General features: G+C 36.7%; 1 protein-coding gene and 1 pseudogene across 2 annotated transcripts; both read left to right on the forward strand.

Moving 5' to 3' along the window:
• The first annotated feature begins 7,627 nt into the window (after positions 1-7,627).
• Positions 7,628-10,629, forward strand: LOC117929066. Of its 2 annotated transcripts, none has more exons than XM_034849255.1 (2): positions 7,628-8,107; positions 8,650-10,629. In XM_034849255.1, the coding sequence occupies exon 2, from the start codon at positions 8,654-8,656 to the stop codon at positions 10,415-10,417; it is 1,764 nt and encodes a 587-aa protein (XP_034705146.1). In that variant the 5' UTR covers positions 7,628-8,107; positions 8,650-8,653; the 3' UTR covers positions 10,418-10,629. The 2 variants fall into 2 exon arrangements, with proteins under 2 accessions (XP_034705146.1, XP_034705148.1); XM_034849257.1 differs by having other exon boundaries at positions 7,629-8,107; positions 8,676-10,629.
• Positions 10,630-18,902: 8,273 nt separating this feature from the next.
• On the forward strand, positions 18,903-20,669 carry LOC117928434 (annotated as a pseudogene).
• The last annotated feature ends 1,197 nt before the right edge of the window (positions 20,670-21,866 follow it).

A 21,866-nucleotide genomic window follows, 5' to 3' on the forward strand; every position in this document is an offset into this window, starting at 1 on the left:
TTAACTCATATTATATTGTCATTCAAATATGGCAAAGTGATTATGACTAGGTTGGTTTAAATACCATGAACCAGTCTAAATTTTCTAGGTTGCTTATAGGGTGGAGGGATTTTAGTATCAACAACACTTCACCAAGTGCAGTAGATAGACTGATGGATTTTATACCAAAACAAACATAAGTTTTCATGGCACCTGTGTAGCTCAAAGTTGTTGGCAACCCTTGTGAGTTGTGTCTAGCAATTTGAAGTTATCAACCATCGCATGAATTCATTTTTCCTTTTTTTTTTTTAGGCAAACAGAACATTATTAACTGCACCATCTAGCAAAGAAGTGTACTCAAGCACAAAGAGCTTATTGTGCCCGTGAAAGTTTAAATATAAACATATTAATGTAAGGTAAAAAAATAAAATAAATTATATATAAAAGTATATTAGGTTTTAACATGATTCGATTAATTATGCCTATTAAGAAGTACGATATGTATATTGAGCTCAAATCTTGCAATTTTAAACTTATAGGAAAGTTAGTTGTTCAAGATATTAGAGCTTGATTTGACGAGAAATTGCATTAAAATAAATCTCATATATGCAATTTGCATTTAAAAAAATCTCATATTTTCTCACTCCTTATGATTATGTTTGGTTCCTGAAAAATACTAAGTAAAGAAAAAAAATATAAAAGAAAATAATTTTTACATGTTTGATTGTCTTATAAAAAATATGAAAAAAAATCTAATATAATTAAACTAGTTAAAAACTTATGTGTTTTTAAAATTATTTAATTTTTATATCAATAAGTTAAAATAAGTAAAATAAGTTTGAAATAGCAAATAATAATAATTTATCAATTTTTAATCTATTTTTTTATTTTTATTTACTTTTTCTTTCCTTCTATTTTTTCTTTATATTTTCTTTCTCTTACATTCTCCCTCAAATTTTTCGGGAACCAAAACCATATATCGATATATTGAACCACAAGCTTTCTTGCTCTATTGAATGTCCTCCAATCTTTCTTACCTTTCAATCTACATTTGTGATTTTTACAAGTTTATCCATATCTCATAATTTTTTCCCCTTTCCCACATAAATATTGATAAATATATAGGAAATTTATGTAACCAATAATCAAGGGGTAAAAAATTCTTTTTCCGGAATTTTACTTTTTACTTTTCAAGTTCAATGAAATATGAGAAAAATAAATGTTTTTCCATACACTGTAACAGCCATTTTGAAAGCCTTCCAAAAATATTGTCTCATATATATATATCACCATCCAAGTACACAATCCATATGGATTGGTTTTTTAAAAAATATTTGCCAAAAAATAAAAAAAATAGATTTTAAGATTTACCCCCAAATCCTTTTTCTCTCTTCAAACAAACCCTAATTCCGATAACTTATATTTTTTCTCATTTGTAACTCCGATAACTCATATTCTTTCTCATTTGTTCATATTCACAACCCATCAAAATCCCAAACGATCCACAAATGGGATATGTGTATGTGACTCTGTAATCCTTCACACCTATTTTGTTTACCCCTTATGGCCTCGTGGGTTTCACAATTATTATATAAAGAGTTATAATATTATAATGATATATCAATATAAAAATTTTATATGAATTAAAAATTTGAGACACTTCTCAATCTTAGTATATACAAAAGGCCTCGCCTCAAAAGGCAAAGCGAACAAAAACATCACAGTGTGTGACCGAATACAATGTATGAGTTAATATTGCGCACAATCTCTTTATAATGTCAAAAATTAGAAATAGGATCACGACATAATCACAAACTGAAAATTTTAGCCTACCATGCAGCTAAATGACTTTAAGACGCAATGATGCCCGCTTGTTTGGCTGCTTCGAACTTCAATGGTGGCCTAGGATGGTTCCGGGTCTAGAAAATCCTTGTTTAGATGTCTGCTTCATATTATGCAGCAAGCCAAGTTTGAAAATTCAAATAAAATCTTTTTTCTTTTTGAAAAAAAAAAAAAAAAATCTCACGTTTTGGACCACTTTTAGGATGAATTCCCATCACGGAAATCTAATCCGCCTTTAAGAGAGGTGTCAAGAAGTCAATAAATATGACTTCTAGTAGGTGCAAGTTTTTCAACACCCACTTTCAAAGCCATCATAAATATTATATATTCACACGTTAATTCTTTTTCGAAAATGGTTTTAAAAAATAGTTTTTGTAAATAATTTTTATATATAATATTTTATTTTTAATCATTTTACATATTTATATTATTATTTTTTAAAACAATAAAATAAAAATAATATAAAATAACTAAAAAATGTTTTATGAAAATACTTTATTTTCTTTTCTTAAAACTATAAAATAGGAAATAATTTTTATTTGTTAAGCATATTTTTTTGTTTTTTTTTGTTTTAAATAATAAAAAACTTTTCTTGAAAATAGTTATTAAATGGCCACTAAATTCCATCCCATTTTTTCCTCATAATAGGAACATAGGAAATGACCCACAAGAGTAACTTCTTCTATAACAAACAATGAAAAATAGGAAACTGAACCAGATCAAATCCAGAATTAAGGATATATCATATTTAGAGGCATGCTAGATATCCCATGTTGAATAGGAGTTCCACTGCAACCAAATTGACAATTGAGGCATTGCAGGTACAGTTCCAAAAGGATTTGCTATTAAACCAGAACCTCTCGTTTATATGCTATTGGGTCATTAGAATGAGTATTTATTTTTGAGATGTTAAATTCAAAATTAATGTTTTTTCTTCATAATTTAATTAAAATTATAATGGAAAAAATTTCAATTTGTTCCTCATTTCTATTATTAAATCAAATAAGAGTCAAATGATCTACTCTTAACCATGCAGATACTGTCCATTTTGAGACCAAAGGGTTTTCACAGTAACACCTCATACAAAAACAATGTCTTGATAGGATTACGGGGTCAAACTGACAAATACCCCTTATGGAACCAAACAAGCCCTTACACTGAGATCAGATATCAACTTTGATACCATTTTGTAATGACACATTCCCAACTATGTAGATACTATTATTCACTTTAGGTCAAATGACTTTCACAACTTTAAAACGTGTCTACATTATTAAGTAGAGTTCATATTCATACTCATATAGTGTCAGGAAATCTCTCATCCATTCGATAAGGAATATTACAAAAAACATATACTATTAATAATTTAATTTGTCCCTTATTTCTCCTATCCAATAGAATAACACAAAAATGATTTAGGGAAAAGTGAGTTATAAAAAAAAATCTCAATTTTTTAAAATTAATATTATCTTCGTCTATTTAAAAATAATTTGAAATACAAGTACTTTTGTGGACCCCGCATTTCGGCTCATGCGTTTCCCACTCGATGGCGTGCTCGATTTTTATTTTGAAAAATGATTTTATTGATTAAAAAAATGACTCGGAGTCGCCACTTATTTTTGTATTATTTTTAAAAGGGTAAACAAAATAAGAAAAAAAAAACCCAAGTGTGACTCCTTATTTTGGAAAAGGCGGTTTGCGAAAAACCGGAACGGGTTCGGGGGTCAGGTTACTTATCGGGAAGGTACGGTAAAGACCGTAGCACTCTTTTAAGTCCCTAAAGTCAGGTCTCTACTAATAAAATGAAGCAATCATGACAATTGATGAGGGAATCAATGAATACTCAGAGTGATCATGCACACGTGAGAATCTAAACATGCATACCGAAAATGACCAGAGCGAATGTGGATGCGTACCTGGGCAGTGATCCATGAAGTGCTATCGAAAAGTGATGTTAGTGCACAATTAAGGAATAATTTCGAGCATGTCATAGAGTAGGATAAATCAATCATGTATCATAATCAAATCGATTTATCTGTCAATCAATCGATCAATCACATATGTGGGGCCCCCATCAAAACCCATTTATTTTGCATGAATTAATATCACAGATTCTATTATTCCAGAATTATGAAAAGTTCAAGAGACTTAGTCGTCAGTATTATCGGAGTTTGCTTTTTGATTGTGGGCGGAAATGGATTTGGCGAATTGCGAGTGTCTAACGAGCCAAGCTATTTGGGGAATCTGAATTGTCGGCTGCGGATGCTCTCCGGGTAAGCGCTATCAGAGGATCCGGACATGTCTGACTGGGGAAGTTGAATTGCTCTCCTCTCCCATCCGGCGTCAGGCGCCGGATGTGAAATATCCGGAGAAGGTGGAACGTCGGCCGGACAGAATTCCGGATGTAAGATATCCAGAGGAGGTGGAACGTCGGCCGGACAGAATTCCGGATGTGAGATATCCGGAGAAGGTTGAACGTCGGTCGGACAGAATTCCGGATGTGAGATACCCGGAGAAGGTTGAACGTCGGCCGGACAGAATTCCGGATGTGAGGTATCCGGAGAAGGTTGAACGTCGGCCGGACAGAATTCTTCCCCGGGTGGAATGAGCTATGTCGCGCGTAGCAAGGGGGACCGTCTGCATGTACAAGGGAGAGAGAGCCACATGGCATTTTTTTAGGAGGATCCCACAGGTAGGTGAAGGTTTAGAGAGAGAAACGGGTTTGGTGGTATGGTTAAATTGGTGTACACATGGGTATGGTAGGACATGGTTATGAGTAGCATGAAGGATGGGTATGGGTTGTATGGATATGGAGGCTTAGGTGAGTGGTTTTAATAGGTATGTGAAAGAGTGAAGGATAGCATGCACCCGTGAGACTCCATGTAAGTGAGGGGGCGGGATGGGGAATGAATGAGAGGAAAATGGGCGTGGTGAAGGATGCTTGATTCCTGCAAGCTTGAGTGAGGAAATGGGTATGGCTGACGCGAACAGTGAAGAAGGTGTAGGCATGCAGTAACCGTGTTATTCATCATGAAACATGAAGCCTTTGCTTGGACAAGTTAAAACTTTTCTCCATGCACATGGGCCATTTACAAGGGAAAAAAAAAACGAGAGCATCAAAGAGGACCAAAACAGAGCATATATGGGCAGATAATCACATTCAACCAAAACCATCTTGTGGCTCTGGATCGAACTAACAAGCTCTTTCCCTACTCTCCGCGACTCCGCCTGGGCCTCTCCTCACAGTTTCAGCTTGCTTCTTCAAACCTCCAATGTCTCCACCATTTTCTCTGTAGCATTGCCGTCCAAGAAATGATCTCCTCTTTTCAAATATCTCCAGCCAAACACCAGGAAAACTGGAATGCTCTCCTCCTCTCACTCTGCAAAATATACCCAGGCAGTTTGCTACTTTGCTTCACCCTCAAGCTAACGAATCTCCTCTCCAGAAAATGCCAAGAATAGAGGGGAAAAGTGAAGAAAAGGAAAAGAACAAAAAAAAAAAAAAAAAGAACAGAGCAATGTATAAGGGGAGATAATACCACTAAAACCAAGCTCTGCATCACGAAGACCAAAAGAGCTTTCCAAAGAGCCTGGTGGGAGGATCTCAATGAACTTAACACACAAACACAAAATATATCCAACATACAGCTCATATGGGAGAAAACAAAGATCAAATAAACAAAAGTCAGAAACAGGTTTGCCTCCTTAGGTAATCAAAGCAATCATCTGAATATCAGCAAGAAACGTAAGGTGATCCTAAAAAATAAGATAAGATAAAGTAAGAGATAATCAAACCTGACTGATTCTTCTCCTACTTCTCTAAAAAAAATGCTTCCCCCTTACTCCTTCTGTCATCCTCTCCAGCCGTTCCTCCTCCCTTTCTTTTCTTTGGTGCCCTCCTCTCCAACCGTTCTTCTCTTCCTTTTCACCGGTCAGCAAGCATGGCTTGCCCAACCACTCTCCCTGCTGCTGCACGCCTGCTACAGCCGGCATCGAGCCCTCAGCTTCATGGCTGCCTGTCCCATCTGGCCGAGATTCATGGTAAGAGAGGGGGGGTCCCCCTCACACTTCAAAAGAATAACCAAACTCCACTCTCCCCAGGTCTTGAGGTGCCTTCTCTTTTTTTTTTTTCTTTTTTTTTTAAAGTTATGAAAACCAATGTTAATAGAATAGTCCCAGCATGGCTTGAAAAGAGGGGTCTACAACTTCATTTTAAATATTATTATTATTATATTTTAATTTTTTTTCTTTTCAAAATTTCTTGGCTATAGATTATCACATCGATAATTTTACATAAAAAAAACAATAATATATTACTTTTTTTTATCTGTATCTCTATCTCTTAAATTGAAGACATAGACAAAAACAAAAAAAGGCCTAAAAAGTCAAAAGTCCTTGAAATTAAATTTGTCATAACAAAAAAAATCCTAAAGAGATAATGAAAAAAATCATAAGCCTTATTCCCAACAAACTCAAACTCATTTATAGTTCGTTATGGTGTCAGGGTTTCATCTATTTCTAATATCCACACTCTTTAATCTACTTTTAATGTCCACACTCTTCAAATTATCTCACTTTTGTTTACAGGATGTTTGCTTATGAAAAAAAAGAAAAAAGTTTCAACTTTTTCAATGTTTAGTTGGAATAATAATTAATCATTAATTTAATCATAACTTAGTTTTTGACCCTCACAACTTTAAAATACGTTTACGTTATTAAGTGGAGTTCATATTAATACAATGTTAGGAAATCTCTCCTCCATTCAATAAGGAATATTAAAAAAAAAACATATATTATTAATAATTTAATTTGTCCCTTATTTCTCCTATCCAATAGAATAACACAAAAATGATTTAGGGAAAAGTGAGTTTTGATTCACCAATACAAAAATATATAAAAAAAATCTCAATTTTTTAAAATCAATATTATCTTCATCTATTTAAAAATAATTTGAAATACATATACTTTTAATAAGTCATATAATTATTCCCTAAAATATTGTCATGTCATCTGCATCAATTGACAACTAAATTGCTTCACATAAATATTTTCATTCCTTTTAAATATTATTATTATTATTATTATTATATTTTAATTTTTTTTCTTTTCAAATTTTCTTGGCTACAAATTATCACATCAAGAATTTTACATAAAAAAATTAAAAACAATAATATATAACTTTTTTTTTGTCCGTATCTCTATCTCTTAAATTGAAGACATAGACAAAAAAAAAAAAAAAAGTCTAAAAAGTCAAAGTCCTTGGAATTAAAATTGTCATAACATAAAAATCCTAGATAATGAAAAAAATCATAAACCTTATTCCCAACAAACTCAAACCCATCTACATCTACGGTTCGTTATGGTGTTAGGGTTTCACCCATTTCTAATATTTCTAATATCCACGCTCTTTAATCTATTTTTATTGTCTACACTTTTCAAACTATCTCACTTTTATTACAAGATGTTTGCTTATGAAAAAAATAAAATAAAAATTTCAACTTTTTCGATGTTTGTTTTGGAAGAAAAAAAAAAAAAACCTAAATATAATAATAATAATAATAATAATAATAAATAACTAAAAAAGGGGAAATAATTTGGACGAATCTAGTTGTTTGATGATATAACAAGGGAATAATTTACATAATAATTAGATAACTTATTAATAAAAGTTTGTATTTCAAATTATTTTTAAATAAATAAATAAATATTAATTAAAAAAATGTGATTTTTTTTTTCGTCAGAAGTGAATCAAAACTCACTTTTACCCGTTATTTATTTAATTTCTTCTTCAATGATTTGGCCTCAAGTCTCAACTGCCAGTCGGGATTTTAGGTTTTATTTTTCCTGGCTCATCGTTTCGATTTCTCTCTTCCTTCGTCATTTTCTTCGTTTTCTGGGTTTTTCCACTGAAAAAAGAGAGCTGAAGTAGAGCCACCATGCGATCGCCGCAGGGGGTGAGCGCCGGCCACCGCCATTAATCACCACCAGCTTCCCCTCAATCGCGGCCAGAACCCACCATCACCGTTGCAGCTTCTCCACATCTCCAGTTCCGGTGACTTCCAACTCTAAAGCCATCTCCGTCTTCACTACACCAAATTCCAATCCTTCAACACCTATTCGCCGCTGATCCACCTCCATCTTAACAATAGCAGCTGAAGGAAATGAAAAATCCAGAGGTGCCAAGGTCATTGCCGCCGCAGCTCCACATCAGTCCATCGCCGCGGCCACCACTGTAGCTAAACCCAACTTCTTACAGTTCACTTCTACCTATTGATAAGGCTGATCGGTAATCTCTGATCCTCAAATCTTGCAACTGGATGATAAGGCTGAGTTGGCTCGTTCAAATTTGTGTTAGTGACCGAGTCAACTCCGTCGCAGCTCAGTGAATGGATAGGGTGTTTTTACCATTTAGGCAATAGGCACAAGTTATCCGACTCTAGTAATGTTTGGTTTTTTCTTTTTTAGAAAAAAGAAAGATATCAGAGAATTGTCAAAAAAAAAAGGAAAGGGATATTTTTCCTTAAATTTCCTTATGGGCAATTTATATCATACTTAGCTACAATAAATATTTAATATTGAAATTAGGGAAAATTTATATTAAATAGAATATTGATTAAATTTTTATATTAAATTAAATTAGGGTTTTATTTTTTTTTTTTAAAGTCAAACCTTCTTTTTGTTTAAGCAATAATTTTCTATATCAGTAATAGATTTATTTGGAAAAAAATATTTATCTTTTATATTATATAGTATTTTGATTATATTATATTTTTGAGAAATAAATTTGAACCTTGAAATTCTATACAATTATCTGATAGAGACTCACAGGCTGATGGAGGAAATGGCGGTTGCAGGAAGTGTTGCCAGTACTGATTTTAATCGGGCTGACATGAGGAGTCTAGCCTTCCAAATCCTCACCGGCCGGTGGTTGATGGTGTTTGCAGCAATTCTTGTCATGTTTGCGGCTGCTTCTGCGACTTCCATGTTCGGCCTCTACTCAAGCGCAATCAAAGCCGCTCTGGGATATGATCAAACTACCCTCAATTTGCTCGGCTTTTTCAAGGACTTGGGAGCAAATGTTGGGGTTCTTTCTGGCCTTATCAATGAGGTCACACCACCATGGGTTGTGCTATCAATGGGTGCGGCTATGAATCTTTTCGGCTACTTAATGATATGGCTTGCAGTGTCGGGAAAAATAGCCAAACCCCGGGTCTGGCACATGTGTCTCTACATATGCATTGGCTCGAATTCTCAGGCTTTTGCCACCACTGGAGCACTTGTCACCTGCGTGAAGAACTTCCCTGAGAACCGAGGTGCGGTTTTGGGGATATTGAAGGGGTATCAGGGGGCACTAACTGGTGCAATTATCACACAGATGTACCGTGCTTTCTATGGCAACGATGCAACGGCTCTCATTTTGTTTGTAGCTTGGCTTCCTGCAGCTGTATCTTTGGGGTTTCTTCCTGCTATTCGAATCATGAAGGTGGATCAGCGGAGAAATGAGCTCAAGGTCTTTTATAATTTCCTCTATATTTCTCTGGGCCTCGCAGGATTTCTCATGATTATAATTATAGTAGAGAAACAGATGAAGTTCATTCAGAGTGAATATGGTGGAAGCGTGGCTGTTGTCCTTTTCTTGCTCTTTCTTCCACTTGCTCTTGTTATAAAAGAAGAATTCGATCTTTGGAAGATGAAGAAACAAGCCCTGAATGAGCCTTCTCGGTTGAAAATCATCACAGAGAAGTTGAATGCTGAGGATAAAGATGCCTCTTCACCTCCACCATCGCCACCACCCATGTCTGCAGCTGCAACTAGTTCACGCAACCAGTTACCCAGTCCACAGACACAAAATTCTTGTCTATCAAATGTTTTCCGACCACCCAAGAGAGGGGAGGACTACACCATACTTCAAGCCCTTTTCAGCTTCGACATGTTTCTTCTATTCTTAGCTACGATTTGCGGTGTTGGAGGGACTTTAACAGCAATAGACAACTTGGGACAGATTGGAACTTCACTGGGGTACCCGACTGACAGCCTAAGCACTTTCATATCGCTCATGAGCATATGGAACTATCTCGGAAGAGTGGTTGCTGGTTTTGTATCTGAAATCTTCTTAACCAAATACAAATTTCCTCGGCCTCTAATGCTGGCACTCGTCCAACTCTTGGCATGCGCTGGTCATCTGCTCATGGCCTTCAACGTCCACAATGCTCTCTACTTAGCATGGATGATCATCGGGTTTTGCTTTGGTGCCCAATGGCCATTACTTTTCGCCATCATTTCTGAAATTTTTGGGCTCAAATATTACTCCACGTTGTACAATTTTGGCTCTGTGGCTAGCCCAATTGGTTCTTATCTGCTGAACGTGAGGGTGGCCGGATATCTATATGATAAAGAAGCGGAAAGGCAAATGGCAGCCACGGGGAGCCATAGGAAGTCTGGTGAGGAGCTGACTTGCATTGGGGCAGAGTGCTTCAAATTGGCTTTCCTCATAATAGCAGGGGTTACATTTTTTGGTACCCTTGCGTCGTTCATTCTTGTGCTTAGGACTCGCAAGTTCTACCGGAGTGACATTTACAAGAAGTTCCGAGAATAGAATTGTTAATTGCAATTATTAGGCTCATGATCTGTTTATTTATGAAGGGATGAGGATGAGAAGCCTTGGAGTATTGTGACTAGGAATTGATATTAAAGAAATAAGAGGAAAGAGTAGAAAATTATTTGTATTGCAATGTATGATAATTAAAGTTAGGTCTTATGCAGGTGTATAAAATTGAACATATTCATTTGAGAATTCCTCTTTGCCCATGTTTATTTTTATTTTTGTATTTTTTTCACAGCCATAGATTTGATTATGCATATGGTTTAATGGATTTTTTTAAATAGGATCGTACTTGGACAGAAAATTATCTAAAGATTTGAAAGAGATAATGTAATTTGGATTTGTACGAGTACAAATGCAAGCTAATGACCAAATATCAGGGGGAATAAATGTATTAGAATGATTGTTACAAAATTTTGATAAGCATATTTAGTCAAGTTCTCCAAAATGGTTCAACAAGGCTACTATAGTCAACTTGAATATATCATATACTTACAGCCAATTCAAGATTTTTTAATTGTCTTTCCATACATTGTAATAGTGATTTTAAAAGTTTTTCAAAAATGCCCTCAACACACCCTCAAACACTTTCGATTGGTGATCTAACTTGGAAAAACCATGTGAGCAAGGTCCAAGTCAATTGTCCATTTAAGCTAATGACATGACTCATGTACATATCACCATTCAACTAGATAATCCACATGGATTGGTTTTTTTAAAAAATATTTTCCAAAAAAGAACAAAAGAGATATTGAGATTTACCTCAAATCCATCTTTTTTCTTCAACCAAACCTAACTCTAAAAAATCCATTTTCTTTCTCCATTTTGTTCTTTTTTGAAAAATATTTTTTTTTAAACGAACCAATCTTTGTGGATTGTGATTGGATGGTGACATGTACATGAGCCATGTCATCTACTTAAGTAGACAATGACTTTGACCTTGCTCACATGGCTTTTCTAAGTTGGTGATCCAATTGAAAGTGTTAAGAGGTGTGTTGAGAGCATTTTTAAAAGCTCTCAAAATCATTATTATAGTGTATGAACCCCCTCCCCCCCAAATGACACCAAACTTGAAAAGCAAAAAGTAAAATTCCCAAAAGGTAATTCCCCCCCCATATGGTGCATAAATTTCCCTAAAATTAACTAGCTAATCTAAATAATGTCACATAACACCAAGGGTGGAATGACTAAAAGAAGTCATGCTTATCATTTGCAAGAATGAATAGAGATGATTCAATTTAGGAACATCCAAATCGTAGGTATGACTTAAAGTTCCATGTTTATGCTTTACTATGGTTTTTGTTGTCATGTTTTTTCACTGCATTAGATTTAGAGTGTTAGGATAGAGCCTTTAAAAGCATGACATGATGTAAAAAAATTTGGAATTCATTATTTAATAATATTTCAGTTTGACTTTTATTTATCCTTATTTTATACATTACACTTTATGAGTATTCTTATTTGCACTTTTTGCATTGTACCTGATTTGAATGCATTATGAGTTACACATAAGATCCAAGTTATGGGTTTTTTTTTGCAAATAAATGACTTGTTCACAACCAGTTTGTGGGTCTAGGCATCCATTAGATCCTATAATGCATCACCACATAATTGGAGGGATGGTTAGTCTTGACTGTTGAGATGAATTTTTCATAATAAATGACACCAAACTTGAAAAGCAAAAAGTAAAATTCCCAAAAGGTAATTTTCCCCCCTATATGGTGCATAAATTTCCCTAAAATTAACTAGCTAATCTAAATAATGTCACATAACACCAAGGGTGGAATGACTAAAAGAAGTCATGCTTATCATTTGCAAGAATGAATAGAGATGATTCAATTTAGGAACATCCAGATCGTAGGTATGACTTAAAGTTCCATGTTTATGCTTTACTATGGTTTTTGTTGTCATGTTTTTTCACTGCATTAGATTTTAGATCCTATAATGCATCACCACATAATTGGAGGGATGGTTAGTCTTGACTATTGAGATGAATTTTTCATAATAAGTGCATTAGTGTGTGTGGTTGCATATTAAACAAAATTTATAGTAAATTATGACTTAAAACTATCAAGTAGTCATGACTTCATGAAGCTACTTCATTGTGTTGTTTCTAGACCTTGAAAGAATATTGAGCTTGTACTTAAAAATTACAATGACTTTAACCTACGAGTGAGATCGTAAGCTAATTATATATATCTTATGGATTAGATCATTGTTAATGAAAATTGATAGTAACAAATATTCTCAATAGAGACACCATGATATTTCATGGGATTGAGACAATATGTTTCCTTGGGTGATCTTAAGGTGGCATGTTCATAGAAACTATGGTTATAGTAGTTCTCTAAATGGAACTTGACATAGACTCTTTGAGAGTTAAGACATGTTAATTGAATACACAATAAAAAAATCTGTAACTTTAAGAATAGTAGAGATAGTTTTAAAAGATTAATAGCTTTTGTCTTGTTAGATTATAGACATTAGTTCATTGAAATACTATTTTATGTAAAAAAAAATTCTTAAAAAAACGAGTTTGCAACTTTATTAAAAAAAAAAAGAGTTTTCCAATTTTGCTTAGAAAAATAGTTTTACAATTTTGTTTAAGAAATATCACTTAGTTTTATTAAAAGAAAATAATTTTTTTACAAATTTATTTATAAAAAGAATATTCTTATTTTTATTTAAATAAGAGATTTTATGCTTTTATTTAAAAACAATTTTATGATTTTAATATACAAAATCAAGAAATCAAGAAAAAGACGAAAAAACCACAAGCAACAAACCAATATTTGCAAACAAGTATTTACAACCATCGTGCGTATAGTGAAGCCCATGTAAAACAAAAGCTTCATTTTCTATCTCAAAAGAATGTCCCTCAGTCAATAGTGAAGCCCATGTAAAACAATAGCCCAAATCCGATTAAAAATTAAGTCCAAACAAAACAAACACATGAAATCTGTATTAGCGTTCTAATTAAGCCAAATCCAAATTGATGCCCTCATGTAATAACTCAAAATAACCCGCTCAAATCAACAATCCAATTCATATGCAGGGCAATTCAAACAACCAAAACAAAGCCCAATAGCATAAACAACAACTACAGAAATCAAGGGGGAGAAAATACCTCATTTGTTAAGCCCAATAATGGAGAATGAAGGTAGCATGAAGTGTGTAGGGACGACTGTGAGTGTGTCGAAGATGCAAGTTGCTGCTGGTGATGGTAGCAGTGGGGACATGGCAGACAAGGGAGATGATACCGGTTGTGGCTGGTGGTGGAAATGATAGAGAGAAAAATAAAAGGAAAAAAAGAAAGAAAATGAAAGATGAAGAGGAGAAGAAGTGGGTGGTTGTAAGTGGGATGTGGTGAATATGAGAGAAGGGGTAAAGGTGGGAAGAGTAGGGCAGTGAGTGGGAAGAGAGACAAAAAGAAAAGAGGAAGCAAAGACATGGAAGGCTGATAGAGAGAAAAGAGAAAGAATCATTCTGAGGAACTCTACAATGGTTAAAAGTAATTTTTAATGGAATACCTGCCCACCATTAAACTTTACCTTTTAATTATAACGCCGCCTTCTATGAATAAAATCGAGATTCTAGTCCCAACATCAATCTATAATGCCTTTTTCCCCTCCTCTAAATCCATCAAAAAATTTTCTTAATTTTCTGCATGTGATCCAAGTTCAAGAGGTGTCTTTCCCCCAACCCTGATATAGAAGTAGTCACAATTTCTGGTCTATATCAACTCTAGCAGTTCCAACTGCAATTGTATTTTGAATGTAGTCCTCCAAATATCTTTATGTTAGTATTCCTTAAGAATAAGTCAGCTTGAATATTGCTGAAATATAGGATATAGTTATTGCTTTCTGTTTCGCTTCAATGTATTATTTATACGATTTGTTTCTTAATGAAAAGTCAGTTCACACAATTATCAAACTATTTATGGTATCAGAGCAACTTCTCGTTCACTGCTAATTTTTCTTTTCTCATTTTTCCCACTTCCCATACCGTCATGACTACTCCAAACGGTACACCAATTCTACCCACCACTAATGAATCTCAACTCCTCACAATCAACACAGCTGCACAAGCTCCTCTCAAACTTACCTCCTCCAACTATCTCTCATGGAAAATCCAATTTGAAACACTCTTCATTAGCTATGATCTTCTTGGATACATTGATGGATCCAAACCTTGTCCACCCAAAACTCTAACCACAAACAATGTTGACACACTAAATCCTGCCTACACCCTTTGGATCCGCCAAGATCAACTGATTTTGAATGCTCTCATTGGCTCTCTCTCACCCACAATCATTTCATTCATTGCTCATGCCGATACCTCCCGCAAAGCATGGACTATTCTAGCAAATACCTATGCCAAACCATCTCGTGGTCGCATCAAACAAGTAAAAAATCTTCTCAAAAATCCCAGCAAAGGCACTATGACAGTAACTGATTTTCTCCACTCTGTCAAAGCACGCACAGATGAACTTGCCATCTTAGGCGCCCCAATGGAGGAAAAAGATTTTACAGAGAAGATCTTGGATGGACTAGGTGATGAGTACAAAGAACTTGTCCGTGTTGTTCAAGCCCGTGACACTTCTATATCCTTTGATGAACTTCATGAGAAACTCTTATCCTTTGAAGCCTCTCTCTTAGCCAACACCAAATCTGAGGTAAATCTTCCTATTACCGCTAATCCCACAAATAGGAACAATCCCATGAACACCAATTCGCGGCCACACAAGACCAACACCAACTGGCGTCCCAACCACTCAAACTCTTCGGGTAACACAGGCTGGCGTCCACTTGCAACCTTCCCTACCCGTCCTCTTATGGCCACCCACTCAGGAACTCCATCTCGCACCAACCGCCCTCCACCCCGTCCATACCAGGGGTTCTGCCAAATCTGTGGCATTCAAGGTCACACTGCCAAGAGATGCCCATCTTTCCAACTTGTACCAGTCCAATCTTCCACTACAAGTGCTACACCACCATCTAACTTTGCCACACCTTGGTAGCCACGAACTCACTATGCTGCAAATACCACCACTAATAATCCATCATGGTTGCTGGACAGTGGCGCCTCTCATCATGTCACTACCAACTTGAACAACCTGTCTCTTCATGCACCATACACTAGATCAGATGATGTTATGATTGGTGATGGTATAGGTTTACTCATCTCTCACACTGGTTCTGCTTCTCTTCCATCATCAACCACCACCTTTACCTTGAATGATGTTCTCTATGTACCATCCATGAAAAAGAACTTAATTTCTATCTCTCAATTTTGCAACTCTAATAATGCTTCTGTTGAATTTTTACCCTCTTGTTTTCATGTGAAGGATCTTCATACGGGGGCAATACTCTTGACGGGCAACACTAAGGATGGAGTGTATGAGTGGCCAGCTGCACAACTTGCCTCTTCTCCAATTCTAGCCTTCTCTCATGTCAAAACCACATCATCAAATTGGCATCATCGCTTAGGTCATCCAGCTTTTCCCATTTTAAAACACATTATGTCTAGTTATCAGTTAGATTTTTCTGCACCTTTACCAAAAGAATTCTCTTGTAATGCTTGTCTTAGCAATAAAAGTCATAAGCTTCCTTTTTCCATTTCATCTCTTCACTTAACAAATCCTCTTGAAATAATTTTTTCTGATGTATGGACTTCTCTCATTTTATCACAAGATGGTTTCAACTATTATTTATTTTTGTTGATCACTTCACAAAATACATTTGGTTCTACCCCCTCAAAAAAAAATCTGAAGTTCAGGAAGTTTTCAAACGGTACAAGGCCATTGTGGAAAATTATTTTTCTAAAAAAATTATCACTCTCTACTCTGATAATGGAGGCGAATATATGGTCCTCAAAGATTATCTCTCTCTCCACGACATTTCCCACTTCACCACTCCACCACATACCCCTGAACACAATGGCTACTCTGAAAGAAGACACCGCCATATCGTTGAAACTGGTCTCACCTTACTCTCTCATGCTTCACTTCCAACCACCTTCTGGCCTCATGCCTTTGCTACTGCTGTTTACCTCATTAACAGACTTCCAACCACCACTCTTAATTTGTCCTCCCCCTTTGAATTAATTTTTCACCAAAGTCCCAATTACTCTAGACTAAAAGTTTTTGGTTGTTTGTGTTATCCTTGGCTTCGCCCATATACTTCCCACAAACTTACTCCTCGCTCCAAACCATGTGTGTTCCTTGGGTACTCTTTATCTCAGAGTGCTTATCTCTGCCTTGACCCCACCACCTCGAAAATTTATGTTTCTCGCCATGTGCAATTCCATACACCCCACTACACACCACTCTTCCACGTCCCAATTCCACTACTATATCTACTTGGATTCCTCCTGTCATTTCTATCTCTACCCCCACATCATCCCAGCAGGAAGCCATCACTCCATCTGTAGCTAGCTCTCAAGGACTGCCTCTGTTCGAGACTACTTCACCACCAACTGCCCCGTCCCCACCTCAGGCTTCCTCTGCTCCCCAACCATCTCCTCAACCTTCCCTTACAACCACCAAACCACAAATCCCAGCCCCACCTCCCACTCAACACCGCATGACTACCCGAGCCAAGAATAACATCACCAAACCAATTCAGAAACTCAACCTTCACACCCACAAACCAACATTCCAAACCACTACTCCTACATCTATCTCCCAAGCTCTTCAAGATCAGAATTGGCGTCAAGCTATGTCCGAAGAGTATGATGCATTTGTTTGTAATGGAACTTGGGAACTAGTTCCACCTGAAGACATTACTAATCTGGTTGGTTGCGAATGGATTTTCCATATTAAAAGAAACTCTTATGGTTCCATTGACAGGTACAAAGCTCGCCTTGTAGCCAAGGGCTTTCATCAAAGACCGGGTGTGGACTACCATGAAACTTTCAGTCCAGTTGTCAAGCCTACCACAGTGAGACTTGTGCTTAGTATAGCAGTAAGTAATGGTTGGTCTCTTCGCCAATTGGATGTCAATAATGCGTTTCTTCAAGGTAGGCTCTCTGAAAATGTATTTATGGCTCAACCATTAGGTTTTGTTGACTCTGATCATCCCTCATATGTTTGTAAACTTCATAAAGCCATTTATGGCCTCAAACAAGCTCCCCGAGCTTGGTATCACGAGTTACGTCAGTTTTTGCTCACTTCCGGATTCAAGAACTCACACTCAGATACATCTCTCTTTGTTCTTCGCAGCAGCAACCATGTCGTGTATCTTCTTGTATATGTTGATGACATTATCCTAACTGGCAGCAGTGATACTCTTGTTTCACAGTTTGTTGACTATCTGGCTCAACGGTTTTCTCTAAAAGATCTTGGTCCACTCTCTTACTTTCTTGGAGTTGAAGTTGTCCCTCACCGTCTTGGTATTCTGCTCTTCCAAAGAAGATACATTCAAGACCTACTCATACGAACCAATATGGCTGATGCAAAGCCTGTTCTCACCCCATTACCAACTAGCTCAACAGCCATCTCCTTAACCTCAGGCACCCCTCTCTCCAACCCCACACCATACCGTGCAGCAGTTGGTAGCTTGCAATATCTTTCCTTAACCCGTCCAGACATTTCCTTTGCAGTCAAAAGAATGGCCCAATTTATGCATCAACCTACCTTTGAGCATTGGGTCCTTGTTAAGCGTATTTTACGCTATTTATGTGGCACACTAGACAAGGGGCTCCTTCTCTATCGTGATTCTTCCATCACTCTTCATGGCTTCTCTGATTCTCTTCATGCCTTTTCAAATGCGGACTGGGCTGGTAATAAAGACGATTATTCTTCCACCAGTGCTTATCTTGTTTATCTTGGCCGGAACCTTGTCTCTTGGAGTTCGAAGAAGCAACAACTGTTGCTCGCTCATCCACAGAAGCAGAATATCGTTTTGTTGCTACTACTGCTGCTGAACTTCATTGGGTTGGTTCTCTTCTTTCAGATCTTGGTATTAACTTAACCACTTCTCCAGTTGTCTATTGTGATAATGTTGGTGCTACCCAATTAAGTTCCAATCCTATTTTTCACTCTCGCATGAAACATGTTGCTATTGATTATCATTTTATTAGAGATCAAGTTCAGTCTGGTCTCCTTCGAGTTGCTCATGTCTCCTCTGCTGATCAGCTTGCCGATCTTCTCACCAAGCCACTGCCTACTTCTCAATTTCTGCTGTTACGGGACAAGATTGGCCTCTCTACTCGTGGCCTATCTTGAGGGGGCATATAGAAGTAGTCACAATTTCTGGTCTATATCAACTCTAGCAGTTCCAACTGCAATTATATTTTGAATGTAGTCCTCCAAATATCTTTCTGTTAGTATTCCTTAAGAATAAGTCAGCTTGAATATTGCTGAAATATAGGATATAGTTATTGCTTTCTGTTTCGCTTCAATGTATTATTTATACAATTTGTTTCTTAATGAAAAGTCAGTTCACACAATTATCAAACTCTTTACCTGAAGCCAGCAATGAAGCTTTTGCCGGAGTTAACAACTAAATTTTGTGGTAAGCCAGGGGAAATGGTGGGTGAGGGTGGAGGCTGGGCTAATGACACGAGGAGTCTAACCCTGCAAATCCTGACAGGGCGGTGGTTCATGGTGTTTGCCTCATTTCTCATCTTGTCCGCTTCTGGTGCAACCTACATGTTCGGCCTCTACTCCAGCACAATCAAATCAGCTCTGGGCTATGATCAAACTACCCTCAATTTGATCAGCTTTTGCAAGGACTTGGGAGCCAACGATGGGATCCTTGCAGGCCTCATCAACGAGGTCACTCCACCATGGGTTGTGCTATCAATGGGTGCAGCCCTCAATTTTTTCGGCTACTTCATGATATGGCTTGCAGTGTCTGGAAAAATACCCAAACCCCATGTCTGGCACATGTGCCTCTACATATGTATCGGTGCCAATTCACAGTCTTTCCCCAACACCGGAGCCCTGGTCACCTGCGTTAAGAACTTCCCATAGAGCAGAGGCGTGGTGCTGGGGATCTTGAAGGGGTATCAAGGGCTGAGCAGTGCGATTATCACGCAGATATACCATGCCCTTTATGGCAATCGCATTAAGGCTCTCATTTTGCTCATAGCTTGGCTTCCTGCAGCTTTGTCTTTTGCGTTTCTCTGGACTATTCGAATCATGAAGGTCAATCTGCAGAAGGAGGAGCACAATGTCTTCTACCATTTCCTCTATATCTCTCTTGGCCTTGCTGGGTTTCTCATGATTATAATTATAGTTGAGAAACAGGTGAATTTTACGCAGATTGAGTTCCGTGGAAGCGGGGCTGCGGTCCTTTTCTTGCTCTTTCTCCAACTTGCTGTTGTTATAAAAGAGGAATTCAATCTTTGGAAGTTCAAGGAACAGGCCCTGAATCCAGACACCGAGATTTTTCGGTTGCCCCCACCATCGCTGCCCGAGTCCACAGCTGCAGAAAGCTCACAGAAGCAAGTTTCTTGCCTATCAAACGCGTTCCACCCACCGGAGAGAGGGGGAGACTACACCATACCTCAAGCCCTTTTCAGCATCGACTTGTAGATTCTGGTCTTAGCTTCAATCTGCGGTCTGGGAGGGAGTTTAACAGTAGTAGACAACTTGGGACAGATCGGAAGTTCTCTGGGGTACCCCACTCGAAGCCTAAGCACCTTCATATCACTCCTCAGCATATGGAACTATCTAGGAAGAGTAGCTGCTGGTTCCATATCAGAAACCCTCCTGACCATGTACAAATTACCTCGGCCTTTGATGCTCACTCTCATCCTACTCCTCTCATGTGTTGGCCATCTCCTCATCGCCTTCAACATCAAGAACTCTCTCTATGTAGCTTCCGTAATCATCGGCTTCTGTTTTGGTGCCCAATGGGCATTACTCTACGCCATCATATCTGAAATATTTGGCCTTAAACACTACTCCACATTCTTCAATTTTGCTGGGGTGGCCAGCCCAATTGGTTCTTATCTGTTCAATGTGAGGGTGGCAGGACATCTATATGATAAAGAGGTGAAAAGGCAAATGGCAGCTCTGGGGATCCAGAGGAAGCCTGGTGAGGAATTGAACTGCAGTGGTGTGGAGTGCTTCAAATTGGCTTTCATTATAATCACAGGGGTCACCGTTTTGGGTTCTCTGGTTTCATTCATGCTAGTGATTAGGACTAGGAGGTTTTACCAGACTGACATTTACAAGAAGTTCCGGGAGGAGGCCAAAGCCGATGAGGCCAAGACGGTGACAGTCGCTAATGGTTAGACTTGTTAGCCTAAGGAAGACAAAAATTGAATGATGGATGTAATGATTATGATATTGATTGCTATGCTTAGAAATGGGACACCATGGGCCAATCCAACATCAAAGTGGATTGAATTATTTTTGTTAGCTTCCTACGTGGATTCACTTTGGAAAATGTTGAGCACATCACCCAAAACTCTCTTTCAAGCAACCCCAATTTTCATTTATTTATTTTAAATTTTTTATTTTTTAAATAAATAAATAAATAATCAAAAGCACTCCCATGTTCTTTCTTTTGTTATACCCCTTACACTCATAGTAATATTTTATTTAATTCAACTCTCTATCAACATAATAATAAGCCTATCTTTACAATACATTGATCATATTTACCCTCTAAGTTTAATTTGTTATTAAACTAGAACTTTTAATTAACATAAGAAATCTCAAATTCTTAAAATTCTTTCGATTTGGCTTCAAGTCAAATTATTAATTTCACTCATCTCCCTTAAATTGAGCTTTAAAGTCAATTACATTAAGCATGATTTTTAATTGACATCTAGAACACATATCTTTTAATAGCTTTACAAAATACATGCAACTTGATCTTGTGATTTATAAAACTTAACCAGGATCTTATCATTTTTCAAAAGTTTCCTAATATAAAGAAGCCTCGTACTTATGTGTTTACTTCTATTATAAAAGATTGTGTTCTTTGTTAATGTAATAACGTATCTATTAATTATTACATAAAATCTTTGTAGGACATTTTTGTTCATGCCTCAACTTATTGACTATCCTATAAAGTTAAAGTATTTGACTTGTTGTGTAAGCACTACCATGTATCCAACTTTTACATTTGATAATACTATAACTTATTGTTTTTTTTTTATGATCATGAGAATGCTCTTGTTCCTATATATATTAAAATAAAAATAAAAATAGTAGCATTTTTTTTAATCTCTACATTACCTTTCCAATCTCTATGTAACGCTTTGAATTGAGGTATCTTAAGTAGCGTAAAAAATTCCTCAACTTAGTTATCTTGGAATCTATTTTAGAGACCGGGGTGTTGTACATTTATTATACAATAATGAAGAAAAAAAAACATACTCAACTCACCTCTTTTAATGCCCTCATTTACGCTATGACAACTAAACTTGAATGAAGAAGAGTTAAAAACTGAAGTGTTGATTTGAACTTGAAACCTGAAGGACT

Source organism: Vitis riparia, chromosome 13 (genome assembly GCF_004353265.1).
Source record: "Vitis riparia cultivar Riparia Gloire de Montpellier isolate 1030 chromosome 13, EGFV_Vit.rip_1.0, whole genome shotgun sequence".
NCBI lineage: Eukaryota > Viridiplantae > Streptophyta > Magnoliopsida > Vitales > Vitaceae > Vitis > Vitis riparia.

Bases quoted from the DNA above. Each gene is read 5' to 3' on its own strand.
- LOC117929066 (XM_034849255.1), top strand. From the start codon at position 8,654: ATGGAGGAAATGGCGGTTGCAGGAAGTGTTGCCAGTACTGATTTTAAT.